We start from the raw sequence: 27,962 nt of genomic DNA, 5'->3' as shown, positions 1-27,962 counted from the left end.
TGATGAAGCTGTAGGTGTGTAGTGAGAAATGTGCTTGGTGCTCTTATAAACATGATACACACCTGACAATCAGTGATCAAGAGTAGGTATTGAAAAACAAGAACAACACAGTCCATTTCTTCTATATACAACTGTGAAAGCTTCCATAATGGTAGTCAACGTTTCGATCCCCTAGAAGGATATGTCCATCTATTCAAAACACTTGTTTCCCTTTGTGGTGCCTGTTCTCAATAAAATCCTCATTTTCAGGGGTGACCTTGCAGTCTTTCAAATAGGTTTACTCTGAAAGTTCTGTGTATGAAGGCCAAACTTTCTCTGATTCCTTTCCTCTTTCTAACTATGGATGTTTAATGCTTTTCTCTTTTAGTTTCTGTTCCACCATCTTCAGAAGGTACCATGGAGGCCACAAGAACCTCAAGGACAGCACAAAAGAGGTGGAGATAGCCTACTTAATTAATTAGGTATAAGAGAGGGACATACTATAGAGAGACAGCATAAGCAGTTATTTACAGGAACAGTTACAGCAGTGTGGGTCTAGATAAAAAGGGTGTGGCATCAATTTCAGAGAACAATTTCTCTCACTAGATCAATTATGCATAGAATTTTTTTGTAGTTCCTTTAGAAAAGTATTCAAACGTTATTTGTGACATAGTGCAAGTCAAAGTGGTGTCATGTGGGCTCTCATTATCCTAATGAGGCTGCTGGATTTGGGTGGCAGAATCACCTGAATTGTGGAGAACTGAGTCCAGTGTCGCACCATGTGACAACTGTAGGCCTAATCCATTTTCGGCCAGCTATCAGCACCTCATCTCCTCCTAAGAGCAGGGATGATTTGTGGCAACCAGGCACATGACATGATGACTTCTCAGGGAGATCGTGGTGGATCAGATCTCATCCTTTTCTCTCAGGTGCATTAGTCTTACACATGCAAAGACAAACAGAGGCAGAAAATGGTTCAATAAGATTTATTAAATCAGCTGCATTTTAGATAAAATGGCATGAAATGCAATAATGAGAATGATGAAACATACTAGAAGCAAAATGGTTGCAAGGAGAGTGAAACACATGAAAAGTCCCACCATATTGTCACTGTGCACACTATATGCGATTCCTACCTAAGCTATGTTGGAGCACAGCAAAATAAGCCCTAATCTGCCCTTCCGGATTCCCCCCTGGGGAGGCATCATCCCCCATACCTGAATATTACACTGGTGAAGACGCCTGTTATCTATAGAGACACCATCCCCGTAAGGGCCAGGAAACCGGTGGTCTTGGAAAGAAGCTTTAACTAAATCAAACAGCATGCAGTAGTGGCCTTCTGGCTGGAACCTCCCTCTAACGTGTATGGGAAAGGCAAGTGTTTTTATAATAAAACAATTGATGTTCTGAACAAATGACCGCACATAAAATTACATGTGTTTCTTTGAATGTTAGAGACGCAGTGTACCACTTGTGCCGACACTCCTCTCTCACTGCAGCCTTGAGGAAAGCACAGAGTGAAAAGTATTTCATGCAAAAAAATGTAATGCTTCCCTAGGAGAAAGAACAACTAGATAAAGAAAAAAACACCACCACAAATGTGACCGATTCTAAAATAATAAAATGAAATAGAATAAAATGTTACTAGGCTAAAGGGCACGACCACAAGGCCTGGTTGCTAAAATAACGTACCCAAAGACATCACTAAAATGGCTATACAACACAGGTCTGTTCTGAAAGAATCTGTTGTATATTGCTGGCTTAAATTAGGTTAGTATATTCCTCTTGGCACTCCAAGCAAGATATCATGGTATTCATCCAAAGAATCCATTTGAGTTCCTCCTCGCTAAGCAGCTGTTTCATGTTTCCACCTTTCTCTGTTAGTTTTCGGACACTGATCACCTGCCATTTTATATCGTCCTCTGGGTGACCTTCAGCATTTAAATGTTCCACTAAGGGGACGGGGGAACCTTGCAGTGGACAAGACTGTGATATTGACAAATACGAATTGCAATCTTTGGTGTAGTTTGTCCACTATAAAGTTTATCACATGGACATGTTATGCTATACATTGTTTTAGAAGTATTACAGTTAGAGAAACGTCTTTATGGTATCTAAATATTGGTATGAGAACATGTTTTAGATTCTGTACAGAATTAAGAAAGCACTGTGGTGGCTACATTTAAAATGCCAATTACTGGAGGTAATAGTTCATCTAACAAAACTATTTATGATATGTAGTGTTTCCCATCCCTGATCTGCCTTCACACAATACAACAGACAGTTGAGAGAATGTATAGCTAAATCTGCAGCTCTAGATGCAGTACTTAGCAAGGATGATTTAAGTTTTTAAGCTGCCCACTAGCTTCAACAGTATTTCCTTAACTGCATCCAACTCTTCTAATTAGGTACATGCCTGACAAGAGCTTCAAGTTAAGATGTTTATCTTAAAATCTAAACTGAAACTGATACTGATAACCGAAAAAGACATACAGTTTCATCAAGTACGACTTAATGGACCGAAAACTCGGTAGTTACTTGCAATAACTCAGAAAGACACTTTGTAAAGATAAGGACACAAAATGCATAGCAAAACCCCAAGACAGGAACTAGTAATGCTGTATTGCTACCTACAATAAAAAATAAATGCTAGTCACATAAGACCATAGAAGTGACAACATTTTATCTAGCCCACTCCTAAGTCACGCATGAACAATCAATTGCGGAAACCCGGATTAAGAACCGGGCCTGTAAGTCTCATAGTTAATTTCCTTTTCTTTATACAACGTACAGGGAACATCAGGTAACACCACCTGTGGATGTCCATGAAGGCAAAAAGTAAATGTAAACAGAACTCGTAATACCTTATGCTTCACACTGAGACAACCTTATTTTACCAGCTCTCATATCAGTTATAAAAATGTCAGGCTTTTTCCTGTTGTTTTTAACTATTTCCCCTAGTTTAACATGTGCAATTACCGTCTCTGGTATGGATTTTCTACAAGTATAGAAAAGACACCCGCCACCCAGCTCCACCTCTCAGATGTCTGAACAGATGCAACATTGCTATATGTTTTGTGCAATCAAAATAGGTCACAGCCTGAGTTATGAGCTGATACAAATAGCTGCTGTGACAGCACAGTTAATATCTTTGGAGGCAGAACCATTGTTAACGTTGCACTGGTGTAAATCATGCATTATTATGACAACCTAGGGCATCATCAACCAGGCCAGGAAACACGCATGTCTGCATCAGCCCATGTATTTGGTGCTCCACTGAGAAGTGCATGGCTGCCACCATCATCACCACAACCCTACCAGTAGAGAGCACTGTGAGGATCCTGCCAGCTAACCGTCATTGTTAGCAAAACGCTCATAGGGACGTACGTTCACTGGGTCTGAGTCACGGATGCCTGCCTCCTGAGCAAGGTTTGCTCCTCACCTGATATAGGTCATCTTCTGTATGCGTGCCATAAACTGAGTAGGCGCAACACAGTTTAAAGACTTCAGCAACCTTTAATTCCCAACGACAGCCTCAACGAATTGTAAAGATAAACATCTTACCGAACACAAAGGTCAACACAAAACACCACACAATTAAATACACATGGCAAATGCTCTATCTGCAACTAAGCTGCCGATAGGACAGGAGCTGCCTTCACTTTTAGTTCTGAAAAACAGGATTGTCATGATTCCTTAAGGTTGCTCTAGAGTAATGCTTCCCTAGCTATGAGCCTATTTTGGTTTGTTTCGAAGGCTAAGAAATAAAAACAAAAGCTGCTTTTAAATTCTTTATTTAACATGTCACACTTGCTGCGCTTCAAAGACAGAGGTCAAATGTCAGGATAAGCCTTCTGACAAATTATTGTTTATTTTTAACATGGAGATTGGTGTTTATAAACTTCTCACTTTGCAGTTAGAAAAGAAAAAAAGTCAAGTAAATTAGGAGACAACCTGGTTGGGGTACAGGGAGTGTGAAATGAAATGCTGCGGGATGTCTTTTTTTGTAACACAAAACAAAATGTAAATACCTCTAAACGATCTGTACTAATCCAGCAGTCATGAAAGCAAAAATGAAGCATGGAAAACAAGCATTTTCAATGCAATGGGTCTCGTGTTTGCTCGAGTTAGAGCTATTAGAATTGTAAACCCCTAGCCGTACTTTTCTTGCCACATAAATTTAAAATTTTAAGTAAAACAGTTTCGCGTAACTAACCCGACTTTTCTTGCCATGAAAACTGAAATGTAAAAGTTTCATATAAGCGAGCCGATCGCAGCCATCCACGCAAAGCAGACACACAAAGGGAAATAAAAGTTTGCTCGCAGTGAAATCTATCGGCAAAAGTGCAATTATCTATGTAACCGACAAAAGTGCAATTACCTTTGTAACAGGATCAATGTCATGCAAAGCGCTCGACTACTGCCAGCGATATCACGCTGTGACATAAAGCGAAAGCATATTCCAGAAACCAGACAGGAAACATGCAGCCTTGTATGTTTTCAGTAGTTTACCTGTGAGCTTGAGGAGGGCTAAACACTGGAAAAGGCATGACGTATGCATGCCTTTCACTAATAAAAGTAAGCAGATTTTAAAAGTGAAGCCCACGAACCAATGAAAGTGAATGACATGACATGGGCGTGGAGAGATTACAACAGGGGACAGAGCGCTTTGCGCTCGCCCCTAAAAAGGGCCATATTTACAAACATTTGGCGTAGGGCACCTCTGCAAGCCCCTTAGCTGCACTGCGCTGCTCTGCACCAAATGGAAAGGGCAGGAGTGCACCATATCTACAAGATACGGTGCATTCCTGTCCTTTCAGTTAGTGCCAATGCAGAAATTGCAGCCGAGTGCCAAGGATGTCTGTAGTTGGCACAATTGTTTTTGTGCAGGAAGGCACACCTTCCTGCACAAAAACAATCACAAGAGGCATTTTCCTCATTCTATGTGTGCTACAGAATGCAGCACATGTGGAAAGAGGAAAGCACAAGGAGAAATGTAAACATTTCTCCTTGTTATGGCTGCTCTGGGGAAGCATACGTTTTTGGCGCTGCCCCAGATTTACACTATATTGTACATTTGGGGCACTGTCAAAAACCATGGGTGTTTAGTAGGAACACCCACAGCACTGACTTACACCACACCAGGTGGCTTTGCATGGCCTTGTAGATATGGGTCTGCACTGTGCGCCACTGGAGTGTAAAAGAGAAGTTACTCTCCGGTGGTGCAAGGAGGTTGTAAATAAGTCCCAACATTTTAAAAAGGATAAAGTGGATCAAGATACTTTACTTGGTGATGCACAAGTGATACATTTTTATTAAAACCCAATTTCCACACATTACCATTTATGTGCAATATAGTTTTATCAGTAAAACTGTATGTCTGTGCAACTTAAGTGGCATTTCAGTGGAAAATTGGCTACTGTATGTAATGGTGCGTTACCACATAGTGCTTTAGTTACATTAAAAAAATTAGACTTAAAGTTATAATCCAATAGGTATTATGAAATGTGGTCATCAAAGTGCAAGGAACAGGTGTGGTCAAAGTCTTGAAATAACAACAAGTGCGCTGATTTGGTAAGATTTCATGGTGATCATTTTAGGTTTGAGCTGTCACAATCGGGAAACTCCCGGAACAACGACTCCGAAACCACGAAGTTGTGAAAAACGAAAGCGAAACAACGCTTTCGTTTTCTACGACTTCCTGGTTTTGGTATCTTAACCTTGCATGTCTGAACCACATACATGCGTGGCTAAGGTAAAGGAGAAGGGAGTCGGTGTCGACGTGGTGAAGGAGGAGGAAAGTTGGGCTGGGACTGGGGCTGTTTTTTGGGGGGGTGGGGTGGTGTGGGGGGCTGGGGGTGATTAGTGTTTAGGGGGGTCAGGATTTAGGTTTAAGGGGTGGGTTGGGGTGTTTAGGTTTTAGGGGCAGGGGTGGGGACTCTGGGTATTTTTAGTTTTTGGGGTGGGGGCTGGGGATGCTTAAGGTTTAGGGGGAGAGGGGTCAGGGTTTAGGTTTAAGGGGTGGTTTAGGTTTTAGGGGAGGGGGTTGAGGTTGTGGTAATTTTGGGGGTGGGGGTTGGGGTGGTTGTGGGGATGGGGGGTCACTGTAAGTTTTGGGGGTGGGGGGGGTAGGGGGGAGCATGCTGGAACCGTGCATGCTGATTACCAGGAATGCGTTTACAACGAAAAATCGTTGTAAACGCATTCGTGGTAAAGGCATTAGTGATAAGAACGAGGTCATTGTTCCGATCTCGTTGTTGAGCCATGGGTGCTTGAAGCACTCGTGTTTCCGACATATAACCGTCACAATCTGCATATGCAAAAATACAATGGGCCTCCTTACAACTCCTTTAGTAGTCCCAATTCAGCTGCTTACAGGGATTGCCAGCCAAGTCAGCATTGCAACATCTACTGTAACCAGACAGGTGACCTGTGGGAAGTGTCTGGGTGAAACACCAGGCAATAACATATGTGAATTGGTGCAGAAACACTGATTGCTGCATATTATTAACCCAAATCCCATAACTGGGTGCATTTCTGCTTCCCCAAGAATTACCAACGTGCCAGGATCAATAATGCTGGAAAGGGAGTTACTGGGTATCATACTTCTCAATTTGTAATTGATCAGATGAGATGACCATCTGTGAGTCACCTTTTCATTATAGTGCCGACACGAATTATAAGTTGCTAACTACAAGTCCTTTCCTGGGTGTACAGTGGGCAGTGATTTACAAGAGCTATTGGCTTTGGCAATGTGTTTTTGCTATGTTGCACACCGGTGTGGCTGCTATTCAGCATGGCTAAACGTTAGTGGTGTGGAGTGACGTAGAGTGGAGTGGGAGAGTAGTGTGACAGAGTGGATATGACAGAGTAGAGTGTCATAGAGTTGAGTAGAGGGGAGTAGAGTTCAGTGGTTCAGTGGCAGAGGGTGTTGTAGAGTGTTATGCCATAGAATGGAGTGGAGTTAGATTGGACTGGAATGGATTACATTGGATTTGAGTGGGTGGATTGAATTGGAGTGATAGGACTGGGTGGAGTGGATTGGATTGTGGTGAGGTGGACTGGATTAGAGTGGGGTGGAGTAGTTTGGGGCGGGGTGAATTGAAGTGGGGGAAGTGGAGTGGGGTGATTAGGTTAGACTGGAGTGGGGTAGATTGGATTGGACTGGAGTGGGATGGATTGCATTGGAATGTAGTAGATTATAGCAAGGTGGACTGAATTCATTAAACTGGAGTGGGGTGTACTGGATGGGAGTGGGGTTTATTGGACAGGAGTGGGGTGGCTTGGATTGGAGTGGGGTGGGGTAAACTGGACTGGATTGGATTAGAGAGGGGTGGATTGGATTGGAGTGGGGTGGGATAGATGGACTGGAGTGGATTGGATTGGAGTGGGATAGATGGATTGGAGTGGGGAAGATTGTTTTGGACTGGAGTGGGGCAGATTGGAGAATTGCAGATTGTTTTGGATTGGAGTGGGCGGATTGTTTTGGATTAGAATAGGGCAGATTGGAGTGGGTGAGTTTGTTTTGAGTTAGGATGGGGCAGATTGTTTTGGGTTGAGGTTGGACAGATTGAAGTGGGGCAGATTTTTTGGATTGGAGTGGGACAGATTGTTTTGGATTGCAGTGGTGCAGATTGGAGTCGGGCAGAATGTTTTGGATTGGAGTGGAGGATTTTGGATTGGGGCAAATATTTTTTGATGGAGGTGGAGCAGATTGTTTTGGATTGGAGTGGGGCAGATTGGAGTGGGGCATATGGGTTTGGATTGGAATGGGGCACACTGTTTTGGATTGGAGTGGGGCAGAATAGAGTGGGGCAGATTGTTTTGAAATGGAGTGGGGGATTGTGTTGGATTGGAGTGGGGAAGATTATTTAGGAGTGGAGTGGGGCAGATTGGAGAGGTGTGGCTGAGAGGATTGGTGTGGATTGATTGGGGTGAATGGGTGGATTGGATTCAAATGGGGTGAGTTGGCTACAGTGGGGTAGATTGGACTGGTCTGGGGTGGCTTGGGTTGAGTGTGGTTGATTGGATTGAGTGGGGTTGTTTGGTGTGGGGTGAGGTGGGGTGGATTGGCATGGGTGGATAGGGGAGTACTGCACGTTTATGTGTTAAAGCATAATTTCTAAAATTACACATAAGAAAGAAACAATGTAGCGTTGTGATATTTAAGACAAGATAATTTCATCTTTTGAGAATAGCGCCCATAAGCAAAAACAAAACAAAACATGAGTGCAGATTGAGAAAATGGTACCTCAATCTTGCCAGGAGCAGCAGACAATCAATCAGTGCTTGGTCCCTGCTCCACTGAAAGGAATGGAAATTATGCTATATTCCAAACCACAGAAGGTAACCCATAAAAAACCCAAAAGGTCTGCGTAAATCATTTTAAAAAACAATATTGACCCCTCAGGAAACAAGGAAGAACTTTAAAACACAGACAAACCCTTATTACTATCATGCATCATAGATACATAATCATATGAAAGCCATCCTTTATTTTATATACAAAATATATTCTCTAATCATATATACGAAAATTCATAAAAATCCCCTACCATAACAACACAAAAGAGAAAAAAGGACAGAAATAAGTGCAAAAGAATCAAGTGCTCGTGATTAGAAAGAAAAAGAGATAATTGGCAAGCATCTCTAAACAGTTGATGTGCAGTGAGGACTCCTGAACGGACCAGGGACCTCCAGTCGGGAGTAGACCACATCTTACGCCCCAACCTGTCAGACTTGCATCTGATTCTAAGACAAGATCTGGGGCGGCAGAGAAAATTGTTCTTCCGTTCCAGACATCTAAATGACTCATCCACCATGAAAGCGCTTCCTTGAATTCTGAGTCTAGGATGACCGGATCCGAGTAGGCCAGGCCTCTGCGAAGGTGACGGATTTTCAACCTCTGAAGAGCCCTGTAATGAAGAGGACCGGGAAAAATGGCCTGAATGGAGGAAGAAAGAAGGCCTACCAGACCTGCTAGAGATCTGAATGAACAGCAAGGGAGCGATAAGGCGTGACAAATCTCTTTCTTGATCAAGGACACCTTGTGCTGAGGAAGTTGGAGTACAGACTCCACTGTGTTGACTAAGAACCCCAGGAACTCGAGACATTGGGAAGGGACTAGGACAGACTTTTCAAGATTTATGAGAAACCCCAGACGGGACAGGAGGTCCCGACAAAGATTTAATTGAGATATGAGGGAAGACTTGTCCTGTGCCATGATAAGGAAGTCGTCAAAATAGACAATAAGCCTTACCCCTTGACTTCTGAGGAATGCCACTTTTGGCTTGAGGATCTTGGTGAAACACCAAGGGGCAGATGAAAGGCCAAAGGGAAGTGTTTTGAACTGAAAGAAAGAAGTCCCCCACTGGAATTGAAGAAACTTCCTGAAGGAGGGATGGACAGGCACCGAAAGATAGGCATCCTGAAGATCTATTCTTACCAACCAATCGTTGTGAAGAAGGAGATCTCTGAGATGGAGAATAGTCTCCATCTTGAAATGATGATAAATGACAAAATTGTTGAACTCGTTCAGATTTATGACAGGACGATGTTTCTTGTTATTTTTCTGAACTAGAAAGATAGTACTGAGAAAACCGGAGGGATCGTAAATGACTTCCTCGATGGCCTGCTTTGCTAGTAAGGATTGTACTTCTTCGTGAACCAGACGAAATTGGTCTCGGGGAAAAAAGGAAGGGACGAGGCAGATAGGACTGGCAAGGTATCTGGTACAACTCTATGCAGTAGCCTTGAACCATTTGGATCACCCAAGGGTCTGAGGTTATGGAGAGCCAAGCGTTTACACACAAACCTAGTCTCCCTCCTGCAGGAGGAAGGCCAGAACTGGAAGTTCTTACCTGCAAGTTGGTCTCCTTTGGATCTGTATCCCCTGTTATGGCCTCCTCGGAACCGGCAGGGATAGAATTGGGGGTTGTACCTCTGGTATAAGTCGAGTTGGTTGCCTTGAGGTTGGTTGCCTTGAGGGATGCTACTGAGGGATTGCCCTCTTGTTGAATAATGGCCAGCAAAACGACTCCTTCCTTTGCCGGCCCTTCCAAAAACACGTTGGGAAAAAATCCTTTTCATAGATGAATGAGCTTTGTCTAAAGAATCAAATGCAGAGACATATTGCTCATCTCCTTGATAAAGGAATCACCAAAGAGAGGCCATCTGCATTGGGACCTTCCTCCTTGGAAGCCAAAGAACTGAGTTTGGGATCGATCCTGAGCAAAAGGCTTTTGTGCTGCTCTTGTAAAATATAGGCGTTAGCATTGCCTGACATGCAAATCGCTTGTTGAGCCCAGTTTGAAAGTACCTCCGGGTCCACCTGAGTGCCCTCCATTTTTGCCTCCTCGGCTAAATCAAAAAATCCTAATCAGAGGTCCAACTAGGTCCAGAAGTCTGTCCTGGCAGTTTATCCAGGCACGATCAACCCCTTTCTTGGGATCTTTTCCAAATTTTGTAAAAAAAATAGCAGCATATTAGGATCAATAGATGGGGTATCAGCCACCGTGGAGGGAAGGGAAGGTCTAGGACATTTGGACTTCAATTTGTTTCTAGATGATTTATCTAGTGCATGCCTCAGGTAAAAGGAGATGTAGTCTGAAACATGATTGGAAGGAAACCATTCCATCGAAGTTAGATGGTGAATCGACGTAGGGTTGAACATCGGTTTACCATCATGATTTAGCAGATCATCAGACACTCTATGAGGGGAAGTCACAGAAGGAGAAATTTTACGCCTTTTCTCCGAAGGCCCATTGTCATACATATCGTCATTAAAAGTGTCTTGAGAGACATCATCCCCATCACTGTCCGAGAGGAAGGGAGCCCCGAAGATTTCGCCTCTCGGAATGAAGGCCCAAACTTGACATAAACGCCTTTAGTAGGCACATAAGGGTGTGCTGCACGTTTCTTTCCTCTGTTAGGAGGATTATCCTTGGGGTTTTGTAACATTCTGGAAATGGAGGATTCTCAATTTTTTTAGCTATCTATCATGGATACAGAAACAGCATGCTGGACAGAATCCTTGATAAAGAATTTTAAATTATCCTTCATGGACTGAGTCTGTTCATCTCCAGACATAATCCCACTTAAAAACATGCAAAAATAGTAAAAAAACTATTATAAAACGATTATAATTACAAAGACAGTGAAAACCAGTCAAACTAGTCAGAAACCCCAGGCCTAAAGGGTTATAAAACAGCCTTGTCCAGGGAGGGAGGGTCTAACAGAGAGAGGGGCTGTCAGGAGATGTAAAAAGGCCGGGACCGAAGAGCGAGGAGCAGACAGGAACGCCCTCACCAAACAAAGCAAAGACGGAGACGAAGGAAGCTAGCAGGCAAACTGTTATGTTCTGTATAAATCCTGAGAGGAACGGAGGAGCGAGAGCAACACGAGGTAAGAATACCTCATGTAGAGATAAAACAAACCTTAACGAACGTTCGATGAAAGCAGCACGCACGCAACAAAGTGCAAGAAAACAGAGGAAGCGCAAGGACGCGCACAAAGCAGATTAAAGCGCGATAACCAAGTGCATGTTATCAACACTTGAAAAATATACAATAATAATAACAATTAAGTCATAATAACATGTAAGGAAAAACGGTGAGCAGAGTACTTATCTTGAATGCGAGCAGCAAGAAATGGGGACTTGGTGCTCTCAGTCAAAATTGCTATGAGGGGGCTCGTCGTGTGATTGGTCAGCCCCATTGTGATTTTTTTCGTAGTTTTTTTCCCAGGGTTTCTGGAATTTATAGTTCTTGGCTGCTATTTAATGAAGTAAGAAAAGTTTGGCATAATATGAGCCTCCGGTCTTGTAATAAAATCTAGGTTGGCATGTGTTTTATAGTTGCACAGGATGGAGGAACTGAAATTCCACAAGCAATCTATGTAGTAGGTTTTATCTAGTAATGCTGCCCTGCACTGGAGGGTTTGTATAAATATCCTCATTTTTTAACATCCATAGGAGAATGTTAAAAAACCAGTAAACAATATCTATGGCCCAAACACATTTTGACCTAGATCATTAGTGGTCATTAGGTTTGTGAACAGGTTTGTAAACATGATGCATTTTTGTCTTTACACTTTTTATTCTCACTTGCCTTTTCACAGGAGACCAGGAATGTTTATTCTGATCACAATTGTATTCCTACTCAAAAGAATATTGCACGACTGGGCAATGAATACAATGGTTTAATGCAAATGCTGTCCTTAACACTTTGAAAACAAATAAACCTTTTTATGTAATATCCGTATAGTCTGTCGTTTACTTAAGAAGACCTGCAGAGTGTGAATGATGGTGCTCAAATAACCAGGCCTCCTTGAGAAAGAATCTGTTGCTTAGAGACAGTCTGGACCAATCAAAGAAGCTATGCTCGAGCATTCAATCAATCAATCAATCAATAATTTATAAAGCGCGCTATGTACCCGTTAGGGTTTCGAGGCGCTAGGGGGGGGGGGAGGGGGTGCTGCTATCGTTCGAAGAGCCATGTCTTGAGGAGTCTCCTGAAGGTGAGGAGGTCCTGGGTCTGGCGCAGTGAGGTCGGGAGTGAGTTCCAGGTTTTGGCGGCGAGGTAGGAGAAGGATCTGCCGCCAGAGGTCTTGCGCTGGATTCGGGGGACGATGGCGAGGGCAAGGTTGCCAGAGCGTAGTTGACGTGAGGGAACGTAGAAGTTGAGTTTGGTGTTCAGGTAGGCGGGTCCGGTGTCGTGTAGAGCCTTGTGTGCGTGGGTGAGGAGTTTAAAGGTGATCCTCTTGTCCACGGGGAGCCAGTGGAGGTCCTTCAGGTGAGGGGAGATTTGACATCGGCGGGGTATGTCGAGGATCAGGCGGGCGGATGCGTTCTGGATGCGTTGGAGTCGTTTGATGTCTTTTGTTGGGATGCCTGTGTAGAGTGCGTTGCCATAGTCGAGTCTGCTACTGACGAGGGCTTGGGTCACTGTCTTTCTGGTTCCTGTTGGAATCCACTTGAAGATCCTGCGGAGCATTCGGAGGGTGTTAAAACAGGAGGATGAGACTGCGTTGACCTGTTTGGACATGGTGAGGGTGGAGTCGAGGATGAAGCCGAGATTTCGTGCGTGGCTGGCTGGGGTGGGTGGGGGTCCCAGGGCGATGGGCCACCACGAGTCGTTCCAGGCCGAGGGTGTGCGCCCGAGGATGAGGACTTCCGTCTTGTCGGAGTTGAGTTTCAGGCGGCTGTTGTTCATCCACTCGGCGATGGATTTCAGTCCCTCGTGGAGGTTGGCTTTGGCGGTGAGAGGATCTTTGGTCAGGGAGAGGACGAGTTGGGTGTCGTCGGCGTAGGTGAGGATGCTGAGGTTGTGCTGGCGGGCCAGTTGTGCGAGGGGGGCCATGTAGACGTTGAACAGCGTTGGGCTTAGTGAGGAGCCTTGGGGTACGCCGCAGATGAGGTTGGTGGCATTGGAGCGGAAAGGTGAGAGTCGGACCCTCTGGGTTCTGCCGGAGAGAAAGGAGGAGATCCATTTGAGGGCCTTTTCTTGGATGCCGGCTTCGTGTAAGCGGGTTAGTAGGGTGCGGTGGCAGACTGTATCGAAGGCGGCTGATAGGTCTAGGAGGATCAGGGCTGAGGTTTCGCCGTTGTCCATTTGTAGTCTGATGTCATCTGTGGCGGCGAGGAGTGCAGTCTCTGTGCTGTGGTTTTGTCTGAAGCCAGATTGGGAGGGGTCAAGGATGGAGTTGTCTTCTAGGTAGTGGGCAAGCTGTGCATTGACGATCTTCTCGATGACTTTCGCTGGGAAAGGGAGGAGGGAGATCGGTCGGAAGTTTTTGAGATCGTTGAGGTCAGCCTTAGGTTTCTTGAGGAGGGGTTGGATTTCTGCGTGCTTCCAGCTGTCCGGGAAGGTAGCGGTGTTGAAGGAGAGGTTGATGATCTTTCGGAGTGCGGGGGCAATGGTGACATCGGCTTTGTTGAACACGTGATATGGGCAGGGGTCAGAGGGAGATCCTGAGTGGATGGAGTTCATGGTCTTTAGGGTTTCGGCGTCGTCTACTTGGGTCCAGGTGGTGATGTGGTCGGCGTGGGAGGAGTTGTTGGGGGTGGGGTCTGGCGGAGGTGAGGTGTTGAAGCTGTCGTGGATGGCTGCAATTTTCTGGTAGAAGAAGGTGGAGAGATCGTCGCAGAGTTTCTGGGATGGAGGGATGTCGTTGACAATGGCGTTGGGGTTGGCGAGTTCCTTCACGATGCCGAAGAGTTCCTTGCAGTCGTGAACGTTGTTGTTGAGGCGTTCTGTGAAGTGGGAGTGCTTCGCGAGTCGGATCCGTTGGTGGTGTTCACGGTTGGCTTCCTTGAGGGTAGCGAGGTTCTCGGGTGTGCGCTCGAGGATCCATTTTTTCTTGAGTTTCTGGCAGGTGCGTTTGGAGGTGGTTAGTTCGTCTGTGAACCAGGCTGTTTTTTTATTTTCTTGGTTGGCGGTGGGTTTCTTGAGCGGGGCTAGGATGTTGGCGCAGTCGAGGATCCATTGTTGGAGGTTGATTGTGGCGGAGTCCGGGTCGGTGGGGTCGGGTGGTGGGTTTTTGGCGAGGGTGTTGGTAAGTTGATCTTCGGTGACTTTTCCCCAGCGGCGGTGAGGCGGTAGAGGACTGCGGTGGTGTTCGGTGTTTTTCTTGAAGGAGAAATGGACGCAGTGATGGTCGGTCCAGTGGAGTTCGGAGGTGTGGCTGAAAGAGATGTGGTTGCTTGAAGTGAAGAGTGGGTCAAGGGTGTGGCCGGCGATGTGGGTGGGAGTGTTGACCAGCTGACGGAGTCCGAGGTTGGAGAGGTTGGTGGTCAGCGATGCTGTATTGACGTCATTCTTGTTCTCCAGGTGGAAGTTTAGGTCTCCCAGGAGGATGTAGTCTGAAGAGGCGAGGGCGTGGGTGCTTGCGAGGTCGGAGACGGCGTCGCTGAAGAGGGCTCTAGGTCCTGGAGGGCGGTATATGAGGGTTCCTCTGAGGGTAGTGTTGGGGTCTGTGTGAATCTGGAAGTGGAGGTGTTCGGCTGTCTTGAGGGTGTCGTCCGTGTGGGTGTGGATCTTAAGGGTAGATTTGTGGGCGATGGCTATTCCTCCACCGATTCCGTTCGTGCGATCTCTTCTGGTGATCTTGTAGCCGTCAGGGATGGCGATGGCGATGTCAGGGGCCGAGGAGTCGTTCCACCAGGTTTCGGTCAGGAAGGCTACGTCTGGGGCGGTGGTGTCGAGCAGGTCCCAGAGTTCGATGGCGTGCTTTCGTGCGGAGCGTGTGTTGAGGAGGATGCAGTGCAGGTGGTTTGTGTTGGTTGTAGCTGGTTTCGTTGTTTTGTTGCAGGTGAAGTTGCAGGTGCGGCAGGAAAAAGGTCCTTTGGTGTGCTTCGGGGTGGCCAGGAAGCACTCTGAGGAGGGGCCAGGGTTGAGGGCGAGGAGTTCGCTGGCCGAGTAGCGAAGGCATGGGGCGCGGGGGCGTGAGGGCCAGGGGGGGTGGTGCAGGGCACGGTCCAGGCGCGGACGGGCGCAGACGGGCACAGACGGGCTTGCCTCTGGTGCGCCTCCGGCACGCCAGCGGCGCGCCCGCTGCGCGGACGCGCATCGCCAGCCATTAAGAAGGGAGGGGGGAGGGGGAGGGGAGAGGGGGGAAGGGAGGAGCAGCTGGGAGGCGGGAGGTGGGAGGGAGCGGCGAATGGGGGCGCGAGGGGGGCGGGGCCGCAGGGAGGCAGGGAGAGGACTGCCAGGGGGAGAGCACAAGGGGCGAAAACAAGAAAAACAAGGCAGAAACAAGTCGGGCACAAATTTAAAAAACAGTCACAAAAATACACTAATGGCACAAAATACAGTCGGGGTACAGCAATCAGAGGGGCACAACGGGGGCAGATGCGCAGGAAGCAAGGCGCTTGAAAAAAACAATAGAAAGCACTTACAAGACGGCGAAAAAGTGGCACAATCAGAAGGGGCACGACGGGGGCAGAAGCGCAAGGAGGCAAGGCGCTGAAAAAATAGAAACACTTACTGGACGGCGGAAAGCGGCACACGGGTCAAGTGAAGCTTACTAGAGCCCACTAGACACCAGGGATGAGGCGCAGGAGGATGCCTGCGGGTGGAGGAGGGCCTCGAACATGCTAGCAGCAGCGTGGGCTGGGGTCAGAGGCAGGAGACAGCAGGTTGGTGCTGCGGACGTGGGGGGCGAGCTCTGGACCAAAAACAGGTCAGAGGTCGCTCACTTGCGACGCGCAGCGCCAGCCATTAAGAAGGGAGGGGGGAGGGAGGAGCAGCTGGGAGGTGGGAGGCGGGAGGGAGCGGCGAATGGGGGCGCGAGGGGGGCGGGCCGCAGGGAGGCAGCGGCAGGGAGAGGACTGCAAGATGGAGCGCACAAGGGGCGAAAACAAGAAAAACAAGACAGAAACAAGTCGGGCACAAATTGAAAAAACAGTCACAAAAATACACTAATGGCACAAAATACAGTCGGGGTACAGCAATCAGAGGGGCACAACGGGGGCAGATGCGCAGGAAGTAAGGCGCTTGAAAAAAACAATAGAAAGCACTTACAAGACGGCGAAAAGTGGCACAATCAGAAGGGGCACGACGGGGGCCGAAGCGCAAGGAGGCAAGGCGCTGAAAAAATAGAAACACTTACTGGACGGCGGAAAGCGGCACACGGGTCAAGTGAAGCTTACTAGAGCCCACTAGACACCAGGGATGAGGCGCAGGAGGATGCCTGCGGGTGGAGGAGGGCCTCGAACACGCTAGCAGCAGCGTGGGCAGGGGTCAGAGGCAGGAGACAGCAGGTTGGTGCTGCGGACGTGGGGGGCGAGCTCTGGACCAAAAACAGGTCAGAGGTCGCATTACCCTTCACTGGTCATACCAGCAATGAATTTATCAACGTGGAAGAAGCCGTACGATGCAATGTACAACAAAATAGTGGCTTTTTACTTAAACGTGTTTTATAAGCATGGAATAGGTTGTGCATGAATATTCATTTAAATAAGGTTTTTGGTTGAGATGTAATATTCTTTTGTACTGTTGGTCATGGTATGATTTTAAGCTCTGATTTTCGCATGTTGTTACCTTTGCATATTGCAGAAAATAACAAAAAATAAAAAATAAGGTTTTTGAGCGTGCACAGTTCCAAAAAGTATGGCTTCCTGATGTCACTATTCACGTTATCGGTGGCACTGCCCCTCTCCTACCTGTCTTTCAGAGGCAGTGTAAATCCTTCCCTGTCCTTTTCCTATAAATCAGTCCATCTCTTTTTGTGCTGTCTCCCAACCATGGCTTTCATTCCACCAATCTCCTCCTCTTTTTTCACAAAACACTTAAAATCCCGCCGTCCTTCTGTTAAGCATCTTACTTCCAGAGGTACATTTGGGATGAGTTGTCTAAACTCCCAGAAGGTTTCGCCTGGCCATGATGGCACTATGCTAACACAACAACTAATCCTACAGGTAGTACTTCTACTACTAATAATTCAAGCAAAAATGTTAATAATATTACACACATATCTGCCCTACCAAACTGCTGTCAATAACAGGCCTTCCGCTTACCAAATGTAATGTAACTCAGATACTGCAAATCTAATAGTGCATCACATCACAACGTCACAGCACTGTTGTAATTTGGAAGGACACGTATGAGCTCTTGGCTCTGACCACAATCACAGCAGTGCATGATTCGTGGGCCTGTTCTTGTACTAAGTGTTTTGGCTTTTAGCAGCTCCACTTACTCTCATTGGAGTTCCTTCCAAAGGGGCACAGAGACCTATTGTAAGTCGCAGACAATGGGCAACTTGCCCTCTGCTAATGACACATGTCACGGTGACATTTTGGAATCTCAGTGGCAGCGAGTGCTTTAACAATGCTGTCTGAACTTCAGCCCTGCTAGCGGCAGGGAGTGTTTATTTACAAAGATACAGGAGGAAACGTTATTCAGGTACAAACACCATCATGTTTCTCTTGGTGCATAAATATATTGTTTGCTTCGTGGACACCTGAAATGGTATTATAAAATCTAAGTCCTCTGAAACACTCTGAATCACATCCTACACGAAAGCCATTCCCTTGATAGAATCCAGCTACCGAGCAAAATCACCGCTGCAGCTCGGCACTGACCGGACTACAAAGTGCACAGCTAAGGGTTTGTAGTTTTGTAGCAAGAGACCAATGCAAAACGGCATTTGCTCGACCGATGGAAATGAACAGTTGTTAATTCTATCAACCCAAATTGTGTTTGCAAGGCGAACAACACACGATTGCAAGGCGTAGCAGCACACGATTGCACTGCGCCTGTTGTGCAGTACGTAATCTGACCTAAAGTGCAATGCGTGAACTGATACAATGAATGCGATCCAGCAGTCAGCTGCTGGAATACTAGGGCCTTCCTCCGAGATAAGACACCTCAATTCTGCTGTCACACAATGCGGCGCGACGCCGTGTGGGTCGGGTCAGACAAGCGTATCAGAAAAGAGTGGCTTAATGCAGTACATCGCTGATACAGTTCCCAATGGGGGATGAATTGTTACCAGAGAAAAACATCCTGTCCTGGATACTTGCAAACATTAGCGCCTGTTAAAGTTTCTCTTCGCGACTCTGATTTGCACAGAACATCGCTTTTCTGGAAGTGTATCGAAACTAATCTGATTCCCGTTTTTTCTTGTTTAGAGCAGTATACAAAGACGCTGACTTGTACCTCCTGGACTCTCCCTTTGGCTACTTAGACATCTTCACCGAAAAAGATATATTTGAAAGGTACCTTCTCTAAGCTTCTTCCTTTGCTCTGCATTTATGTTCTTTCAGTGCATGCTGCCTGTCTGCCACATGTCCAGATATGGGAGGCATATGTAGGGGCAGTGGGGCAAGAAGTATGTACGCGGAGGGTGCTGCAACACCCCAATGTACCCTGATAAAAATCTAATGGTGAAATCACAATTACGAGGCCTTTATTAGTCTTGAAGAATTTACTTTGCATTTAAGTTCAAACTGTATCATGGCAGCAACTTCGAGTGGCAAAAGTCTTATTAACTATTTTAACATGGAGAGCTGTGTTTCCTATTCCTGTGTCTGGGTAGTTAGTCCTTTTAACTAGTGAAAGTGCTCCTGGGGTAAAGGTGGAAGGAGAAGGCCACAGTAGTCTAGCGCTTTCCTAACACATTAATAAAGCCCTATGCATGATTAACAACAACAACAAAAAGTTATCAAAATATATACCACTATCAAAGTGCAGTCAAGGTTCCCAAGGGAGGTGATGTCTATAGCCAGCAACCACACTTTGAACATTATTCCAGCACCACTGCACAGTGAATGGGTTCCTTGTACATTGCACGTACTTTTGGCTCAGTTTGGTGGGGAGAGAGCACTGTCAAACATTGGCCTTTCCAAACCTGTGGCTCCTCACTCCATTTAGAAATGGGGGAACCGCTGAGTTTTCAACAGCAGAGCATCAGCTCCTCTGCCAAAACCCTGTTACCTTGTTTCCTGTCCACCAAGTACTCTTGGTTGCAGTGATAGAGGCCCCCCATCTTTAGAACAGAGCTACTTCACTTTCCCTGTCACGTTATTGTCTTTCTAGGCATGGTGTACCCATTGACAGAAAACAAACAATGACCTCGACACGAAGAGGGGAACCTCCTTCCGTTTCAGAACCATTGCTTTTTGGAAGTATGTTTGAAAAAGCAAACATTATTCCCTAGTGGGCTAGACAACATATATCTATACCTGCAAAGCATGCACTGCATTGATAAATATACTGTGGGCACAGAGTTTCCAGTAGGCAGAGGTCTCTAATTATGGCACCATATCGGGGAGAGGCGAAGGCTTCTTTCTACAGGCAGCTGATGGTCATATATCAAAATCGAAATCATCCCCTTAGAATGGATTGGTTACAGAATACATCAGGCTTTCAATGGAATGATCTTGGAATGGGGTAGACCTGGGGACAAACACCCTAGCTATGCTACTCCATATCTGTAGTGTACTGGTATGTAAGCATCTTCTGTTTTATGAGGAGCCTGGGCCATGACAATGATGACCTGCCAAGACATATTGCATTGGTCTCGATTATAGTGGAATAGTTAGTTCTTTGCCATCAAATATGCCAATCGAGGTTGCAGACAAATGGAATATGAAAATCTCTTTGCAAGCATCACACATTCAGTGTCTCCTTTTCCAATTTATATTTTTGATGAACATACGCAGTAATTATATCATACCTCAATGAAGGAAGAGTGGTACTGATTCTGGGAGGGAGAAGGAAGAGGGGCAGACACTGTTGTTGGAATGAGTCAGGATAAAAAGATATCTACAATGATGCGAGCGGACAGGAACAAGTAAGACGGGTCATAAAAGCAGTAGGGTCAAATGGGGTTGATAATGAGGGACAAAGGCAGTATCAGACCAAAGAGGCAGTAAAAGACTGGAGTTGATCTCTTCAGTTTGCCATACTGTAAAGTAGAAACAGAAGATAGTCAAACAGAGACCTCTTTTAAACTAGAACCCTAGACTAGTTTGGCACCTTGACAATCCTATTTAAACTTGGATCCAAGACCTACCAAATGGAAATCCTTCCTGGCATGACATGTAAAAAGCAAAAGAGAGTCTGTTATAAGGAGAAACACAAACACAAGGGAAGTATGAACAGTTGCTAGGGAAGATGGCTTAGGCACAGTTTGCTGCATTGTGTCAGTGAAAAAAACAGAGAGCAATCATCGCCCAGGAGCTCATTTGGAGAGTCTAATTATTTTTCTATGCGTTTTAACAAAAATGCATTTCAATGGAAATGTAAGGCTGGTCCTGTATTTCATTGTCCGATGACCCTCAAAAGTACTTTAGAAGGATAGGATATTCAAAGAGAATATATGTATTTAGGGGGAGGAGAAGGGAGATAGATCTGAAGAGGTATTCCTGGTCTGGGCATGCAATCTGCAGAACTTTCAGTGTTTGAAAGAATTTCACCAGAAACACCAACGGGAAGGAATTTGAGAAATACTTTAGGGCTACACAAGTCCTACGTTCAATCAAAGTGAATGAAGTGCCTCCCTTACTGAGTCCATTGTATGGTTTGGAACACAGCATATAATCCCAACACAAATACAGACAACCCCAAGAGAAATGTAGCCCCTGTTGCATAATGTGTGTTTTTTATACAGTACTTAAATTTTAGTGCATAGGGTGGGGGGGGGGCATACCAGGCTGGGTTTGATGTACGTTTAGACCCTACAACTATTATGGTACACTAAAATGAAATGCTCCCTACATAAATTCTGTTATCTACTGATCAGAACGTGGGTCATCTGTCATCTCGGTTTTCCTACAGAGGGAGGAGTTGAAATACACAGACCATTTTTGTCTGATAGCACATTGTGCAGCCCATTGACAGGCAGTATTTTGAAATGTTTTTCTTCATGCTGGTCATCAATGATACAAATAAATAAATATCTATGAAACTGGTGCATTAGGGGTGTGGCGTGACACCAAAGAGGGCAGCCACATGCATCTCTGACCAAGCCAAACCCAATTGTTTACAATCCTACCGGACCTGATACAATGGAAGGCTGTGATTGCTCAGCTGCAACCTTCTTTGACCAAAAAAACAGGGGAATGGCCAGAGACACCATGGCAGCTTCCTGTGCCTCTCCTTGGTGTGTGGTGTGGCTTGTGACATGGGCTGACCTGAGGTCCCAATTTTGGGATCCTAAGGCGAGGAGAGCCACAAAATAATTTCCCACCTGAGTCTCATGAGACATCTCATTTGGGGAGACCAAGAGTCCACCTTGCACACAGGATCCGTTTGAGGTTGATGGCAGCCAGGCTTTCAGAGTGGCCCGAATTAGACACAAGGTGGCTGGTTGTCCCTTATTCCCCACCAGAACAAATATGGCATTGGGCTAAGATGCCCCTCAATGGCAATGAAAGAAAACTGGAATGGGGAAGGGAGGAGCCCTCGTTCAGGCCCTGAATAGAGTTCTGATGAGTGCAGGATCCTGGGCCTCAGAAGCAATTCTTTCTTCAGTGCAGAAAAGGACAACGTTGAGGATGGTTTGCAAGGGGCAACAGGGCCTTGCAGAACATCTAGGCTTGCTGTGGGTGAGACAGTGCCTCTTACTAATGGGCTGATAATCCACTTGCCACTGCTGTCAACGCTAGGAACACTAGCAGATCCCCTGATTACAATACTTCAGGTAGCACAATGTGAGAGGGTTAATGGACAATGGGCGCATCTTTTTCTGGTTGCTGGCCCCATTAGACTCCAAATCCCACCTTGACAAGAACTCTGTCAGTTAGAAGTGAAAGACTCACCATGGTGATAAAGCAAGAATGCAGTAACATTACTCAAATCCATGGAAAGCAGCAAAGGGATGAATAAAGACAGATTGTGTGCTGGTGTGAAAAGAAAGGGCCCTTCCCTAACAAATAATATTTGTGTTGGTGCCACACGGAAAATATTGTGTGGGGGAATCAGCCTTCCCCATTGAACTCAATTACACTCAACAATCCTTTTGTGATTACAGATTAAGAGTGGCTCCCCAATCACACTCCTGACTTCACGGAATGCATGCTTGACTCGGGTGGCTGGGGTTTTACCTCCCATGATGTCCCCTTGGGCACCTCCACTCTAATAAATATTGGAAGAAGGTGGTGAAGGTGAAGGAGAACTCTGGCACCCCCCAGCAGGGGACCAAAAACCAGTATCCTGGATCCACCAAAGGTCCACCAGCATAAGTACCTGACGAAGCAGTTGGGATAGCAGAAAACAGAACAGACTTTGGATCGCTACAATACTGCAAGCCATATGTGACACCTGAACTGCCCTGGAGGGAAGAAATGGAGTAATAAGAGTGGAGGTCTCCCCTCTCTGTCAAGAACTCAGTGATGTGGCTGACCAAAAGACCGAAGCTGAGGGCTGCACTCCCAACAGCAAAAGATGAGTTACAGACCCTCTGAATTGAACTTGCACAGCTGTTGAAAACTGCCATCTGGCTTGAATAACGTGCCAAAGCCCCTGATGGAAGATCTAGCAGGAATGACCTGAGACTTATTAGTATTCAAGGGTGCCTTGAAAGCCCAAAGCCAGATTAATCTTAGGTCCTCGTGGATGAACTTTTAGCATGCTTTGTGCTCAAGAGGGCCCATAAAGCATTAATCAAGAGGCCACCACTGAGGGTACCCTTGCATCCCATTATTGTCATGATTGTAAAGCAGGAAGAGCAGCATGCCATAAATCCAACACCAGGCTTGAATCCTCAAGAGTCATGTTATTTCCTGGGAATAGTCCACAGCATCCAGAGGAGGGGGAATGGAATAAGCCAGCACACTCACAGCTTGAACGTTTAAGAAGACATGACTAAAGAAGGGACTTCACTATTTACAAAATGTATTTATTGTCAAGATATATTTTTCCTAAATCCTGTCTATGGCTCGATCACATTCTTAGGCACTAATAGATACATATTGGGTTAATACTTGATGAGAGTTTGTTGAACTTCAGATACTATGGGTGACATCAACACCAGTGAATTTGTTGCAGGAGTTTAAATGGGCAATACTTCACGGTTTGATGTGTAGTGAAAGGGAAGTTGGGAGGAGGCTATTATGTTTCAATTGCTATTGAGTTTATTGCAGCATACAAGAGATGCACAAAAACGATGGATGAATATGTACTGCATCCACCATGACACAAGACAGGAAACTGTATGAATACCGATTGATATCCTGGATTGTGAACATTCTTAATAATAAAATCAAATTAGGAGAACTTCTATATATGGCAAGAAGTGCACTCTAAATGTGCTCCCTTTACAGGAGACTAATCTACTGAGCAGAAACTGTGGCTTCCTGGGCTGCCATCTATATACACAGGTTACCACTTACTTCAGATTCATAAAGGGATCAACAGGGATTGCTATTCTATTCCATAAATCTTTTCCAATTACAGTCAGTGACACACAGTTACAAACTAGTGCATTGTGTTATGCTCACAGGACTACTTGAGAGCGGCTCTAAACACTGGTTAGCGTGTATAAACACTTATTGGTGAAGTCTTTCAGGCCCTGTCAATGTGGTTAACGACCCTAATCAACTATGATGACAATACTAGTGAGAGTATTTAGCTCAGTTATGGGTGCCCAAATGGCCAATAGGCTTGCTATTATCCTCTCAGCGAGAAGCTCTTCGGGGTGGGCTTTTGTGCCAAAGCATAAGAGTTATTGTATAAGGCGAGAGGATGTTTAAAACCGTGAAAAAATCTGGGGAACCTGCTGGGGTCAATTCCAGAATTTACCACCTGTAACATAATATAGTACTGCAAACTGTCGTTGATAATGTAAATGTACGGTGGTGGATGGAATGTATGGTTTTTCAACAAAGAAAGCTGACATATAGTAGAAAGGCCACCCATTTTATGAGTCATAAAATGCGTTTAACTGTGGCGATTCTTTGAAGCGATGGCAACTACTGTTGTTAACATTTGGTCAGACACTCTTAGAAAATATCACAATGGTGCTGATTTTAATACACAATACAATTAGTTATTTTCATTCAATACTATTTAATTTGTAGGACTTGTACAAGTGGCTCCTGAAAACATGAATGCTAGCTTTCTTTAAGCATATATTCATTTTTCGTACAGTATGAGGCTTTTGAGTTTCCACTGTTTGAGAAGGTCCAGTGGACTTTAATTATCTTTATTAACTTATTAACTATGTATAACAAAACACTTATACTCATTGAAGGGGCCTTTTTTACCTCCCTCTGGATAGCGTTGAACTTTTTAGGGAGATCTCACTTGAGGATTTAGGTATTAATTACTGTTAGATTACAGGCCTAGGAGAAAGGTATGTGCATACACCATCACATGAACACTCTTCTCATGGTAGATTTCAACCAATATGCGTAGCAGTTCTGAAAAAATAGAAAAGGTCAACTGATAATTGTACAGTATATACCTTCCTTCCTATGCTTCCGTATCTTAGACATGTTTCATCCCCTTAATATTGTATGGAAAGAAAGTGGTCCTTGAAATCCACTGCTTTCCATAAGTAGACAGTAAATGAATAAAGTAGCACATTGTAAATTCCAAAACTGCATGATGGCAGAGTGAATTCTGGAACTACTGTCAAACTATTTAGACTTACACAAGAATTAGAAATCAGCTATGATACAGGCTATGCCTTGGAGACATTTGATTATCAAATTGGGACTTGCACCTCAAGGGAGCTACAGGCGTACTAAACAGATTAGCTGAACATTCCAGTTTCATTGTAATAATTAATGCGACTAATATCACTATTCCTCCAAGAATATATCACGCTTACTATCTTTTATTCAAATTTCTGCACAGCCTGGTGCGAGACAAAGGGTTTATATTTAATTCCTCAAAACAGTTATTTAAAGACATTTTCTGATTATGAATGCTGTTATTATTTTTTCACAGAACAGGAAACTATCTCATAGCTGCACTATTATAGTGTATAGATTACAACAAATTACTCTATGAATGTTGTGATATTGGGAGTTATGTAACTGTTCTTGACCTGTTATTTCACTCAGAACCCTAAACCAAATTTGTAATATGACTTAATTAAGTTGAAGGCTGTAAGATGAATGGAAAAACAAAATGGCCCATGCAAATATGTTTCTTTTCCTTGTTTTCAAAAGAAAGGAATTTGCAAAGTGTGTGCATTTTGAATTTTGCAGGTAATATGGATGAATGGCATTCATAATTGGAGCATGCTGTCAGGTATCACAAAGAGATACCTCCCGGTAGACAGACTATTTCTCCTATACCTCTGCACCTTAGCTATTGTAAGTGCCATGCACTGGAAAGACATCCTGCCAATAAAGAATACGGGGACAATGTGTTGTGCTCTGGTTTGACAGCATAGCATAGCTGTCATCAGTTAAACATGTGAGCATCACTAGAGAGTGGCTTTGGCTCCACTCACATGTTGGGAACCAGGAGTGCGTTTTGATTGGGAAGAAATTGTGTGCTTCCACAAGTACTTGCCCTCCTCCAGCTTTGATCATTTTATTTATCCAGATGCCTAAGCTTAAATGTAAAAAAGGCACATATAAAACATTGGAATGCTAATAAAAGTGTCTTAGATAACTAGATAATTTATATTCATTTCCTCTGGCAGCAGCACAGATGAGAGAAGGGCAGTCCTTTACCTGCCTGCATATTTAGATCTGGCTTTACAGTGCAACTGAAACCTGACATTTTAGCATACATCAATATTATTCTGCAGTCGTTTGCTTCCACGCAAATACATACCAATTTCCATTATACTTGTAATACATGACATCACCATATAACATTCCTTTAAAGCTAGATCTATTGTCATTGCCAATTCTTGTTTTTTATATTGTACTAGTGATTAGCTTGCCTTTAAAAGGAAGCCTTAATTCATGGAAACAATTTCCTAAGTGCACTAGACTGTAATTGAGTAAGAGTTGTGGGATTCTCTTTGAGTGATATGATCAGTGATTTACACAAATATTCAATATATATACACAGATGTATATATATACACACACACACACAAGGAGGAGGGAGCTCACTGCCTCTGCTACTTCTGCCCTCTACTGATAAAGGGCTAAACCCAGAAACACATGTCTAGTCTAGAGATAACAGCACTGTGCCAACTTTGGTGAAAAGCTACAGCAACTTTGAATTCAGCATACTGCATTTACCAGGATGCAATGGTGTGCAGTAATCTTTGTTTTTTTTCAGTGACATTATCAGATGTCACTGACCATGTCATGAGTGATGTAATATGTGAAGTCATAACCAGGGCATTATGGTAGCACAAGTTATAGTTAGCTCAGGTAGCTGTAACTGCTGAATTTCTTCAGTTTTGTACTAGTAAATTCAGAACAGAACTGTAACGTCAATGTAACCTTTGTTTTTTTCAGTGAATTTCTAAGGATTTTTTAATACTTTTTTCTAACTATAATGTCCCTATAACTTTTGTTGTTTTCAGTGAATTAACTTCTTACCAATAGGAAATGCTACTAGAATTTTGGTGATAAATTCAAATCCATGTAAGGCCAGCTTTTGTGCCTGTGAAATTCGTCGAATTATACTGAAACATTTAACAAGTAATTAAAATTAAATGTGGCTAATCGAAAAAGAAATTACAACATATAAATAACAGTGTGTTTCTTTGTCCAGCTGTGTTTGCAAGTTAATGGCCAACAAAACCAGAATTCTGGTCACCTCAAAACTAGAACAGCTGAAGAAAGCTGACAAGATATTAATACTACATGAAGGCAGCAGTTATTTCTATGGGACATTTTCTGAACTGCAAAACCAGCGTCCCGATTTTAGCTCACATTTGATGGGGTTTGAAGCTTTTGATCACTTCAGCCCAGAGAGAAGAAACTCAATACTGACAGAGACTCTCCGACGATGCTCTGTTGACGGGGATGCAGCACTTTTAAGGACCGAAGTCAGGAAAATGTCTTTCAAGCAAACAGCTGATTTCAGTGAGAAAAGGAAAAACTCAATCATTAATACACGCAAATCTAGCCGAAAGTTCTCCATTGTGCAGAAAGGTCCACCACAAATGAGCGATATAGAAGAGGAGGACCAGCTGGAAGCACCTCCGAGGAGGCTGTCACTTGTACCTGATTCTGAGCAAGGGGAGGTCATTTTGCCTCGCAGCAACATCTTAAATACCGGACCCACTTTTCAGGGGCGGAGAAGGCAGTCTGTTCTGAACCTGATGACCCGCACGTCCATTTCTCAGGGCCAAAGCATGTACAAAAAAGGAAGTGTGTCCATACGGAAAGTGTCCATGGCCCCACAATCCCAAATCGCCTCTGACATCGACATCTATTCCAGGCGGTTGTCACAAGACAGTGTCCTGGAACTCAGTGAAGAGATAAATGAAGAAGATCTGAAGGTTTGCACTTCTTCATACGCTATTGAAGTCAATCTATTTTTCTTTTGAACTTGAAATATTGTGTTTACCACTATGGTATCCCTAATTGCCCTTTTCCATTCTCTCATTTTTCTTTC

At 44.6% G+C, this 27,962-nt stretch overlaps 1 protein-coding gene across 1 annotated transcript in view; it reads left to right on the top strand.

Moving 5' to 3' along the window:
• Positions 1-27,962, top strand: part of CFTR (CF transmembrane conductance regulator) — a 1,002,572-nt gene that overhangs the window by 711,644 nt on the left and 262,966 nt on the right. The window contains exons 13-14 of the mRNA XM_069228908.1: positions 18,608-18,694; positions 27,114-27,846. Coding sequence (XP_069085009.1) covers positions 18,608-18,694; positions 27,114-27,846 — 820 coding nt within the window. The remainder of the gene's footprint in view (positions 1-18,607; positions 18,695-27,113; positions 27,847-27,962) is intronic.

The sequence above is a fragment of the Pleurodeles waltl genome, chromosome 4_1 (genome assembly GCF_031143425.1).
Source record: "Pleurodeles waltl isolate 20211129_DDA chromosome 4_1, aPleWal1.hap1.20221129, whole genome shotgun sequence".
Taxonomy (NCBI): domain Eukaryota; kingdom Metazoa; phylum Chordata; class Amphibia; order Caudata; family Salamandridae; genus Pleurodeles; species Pleurodeles waltl.
Note: the sequence above shows the minus strand (reverse complement) of the source record. Positions and strands in the feature narration are given on the sequence as shown.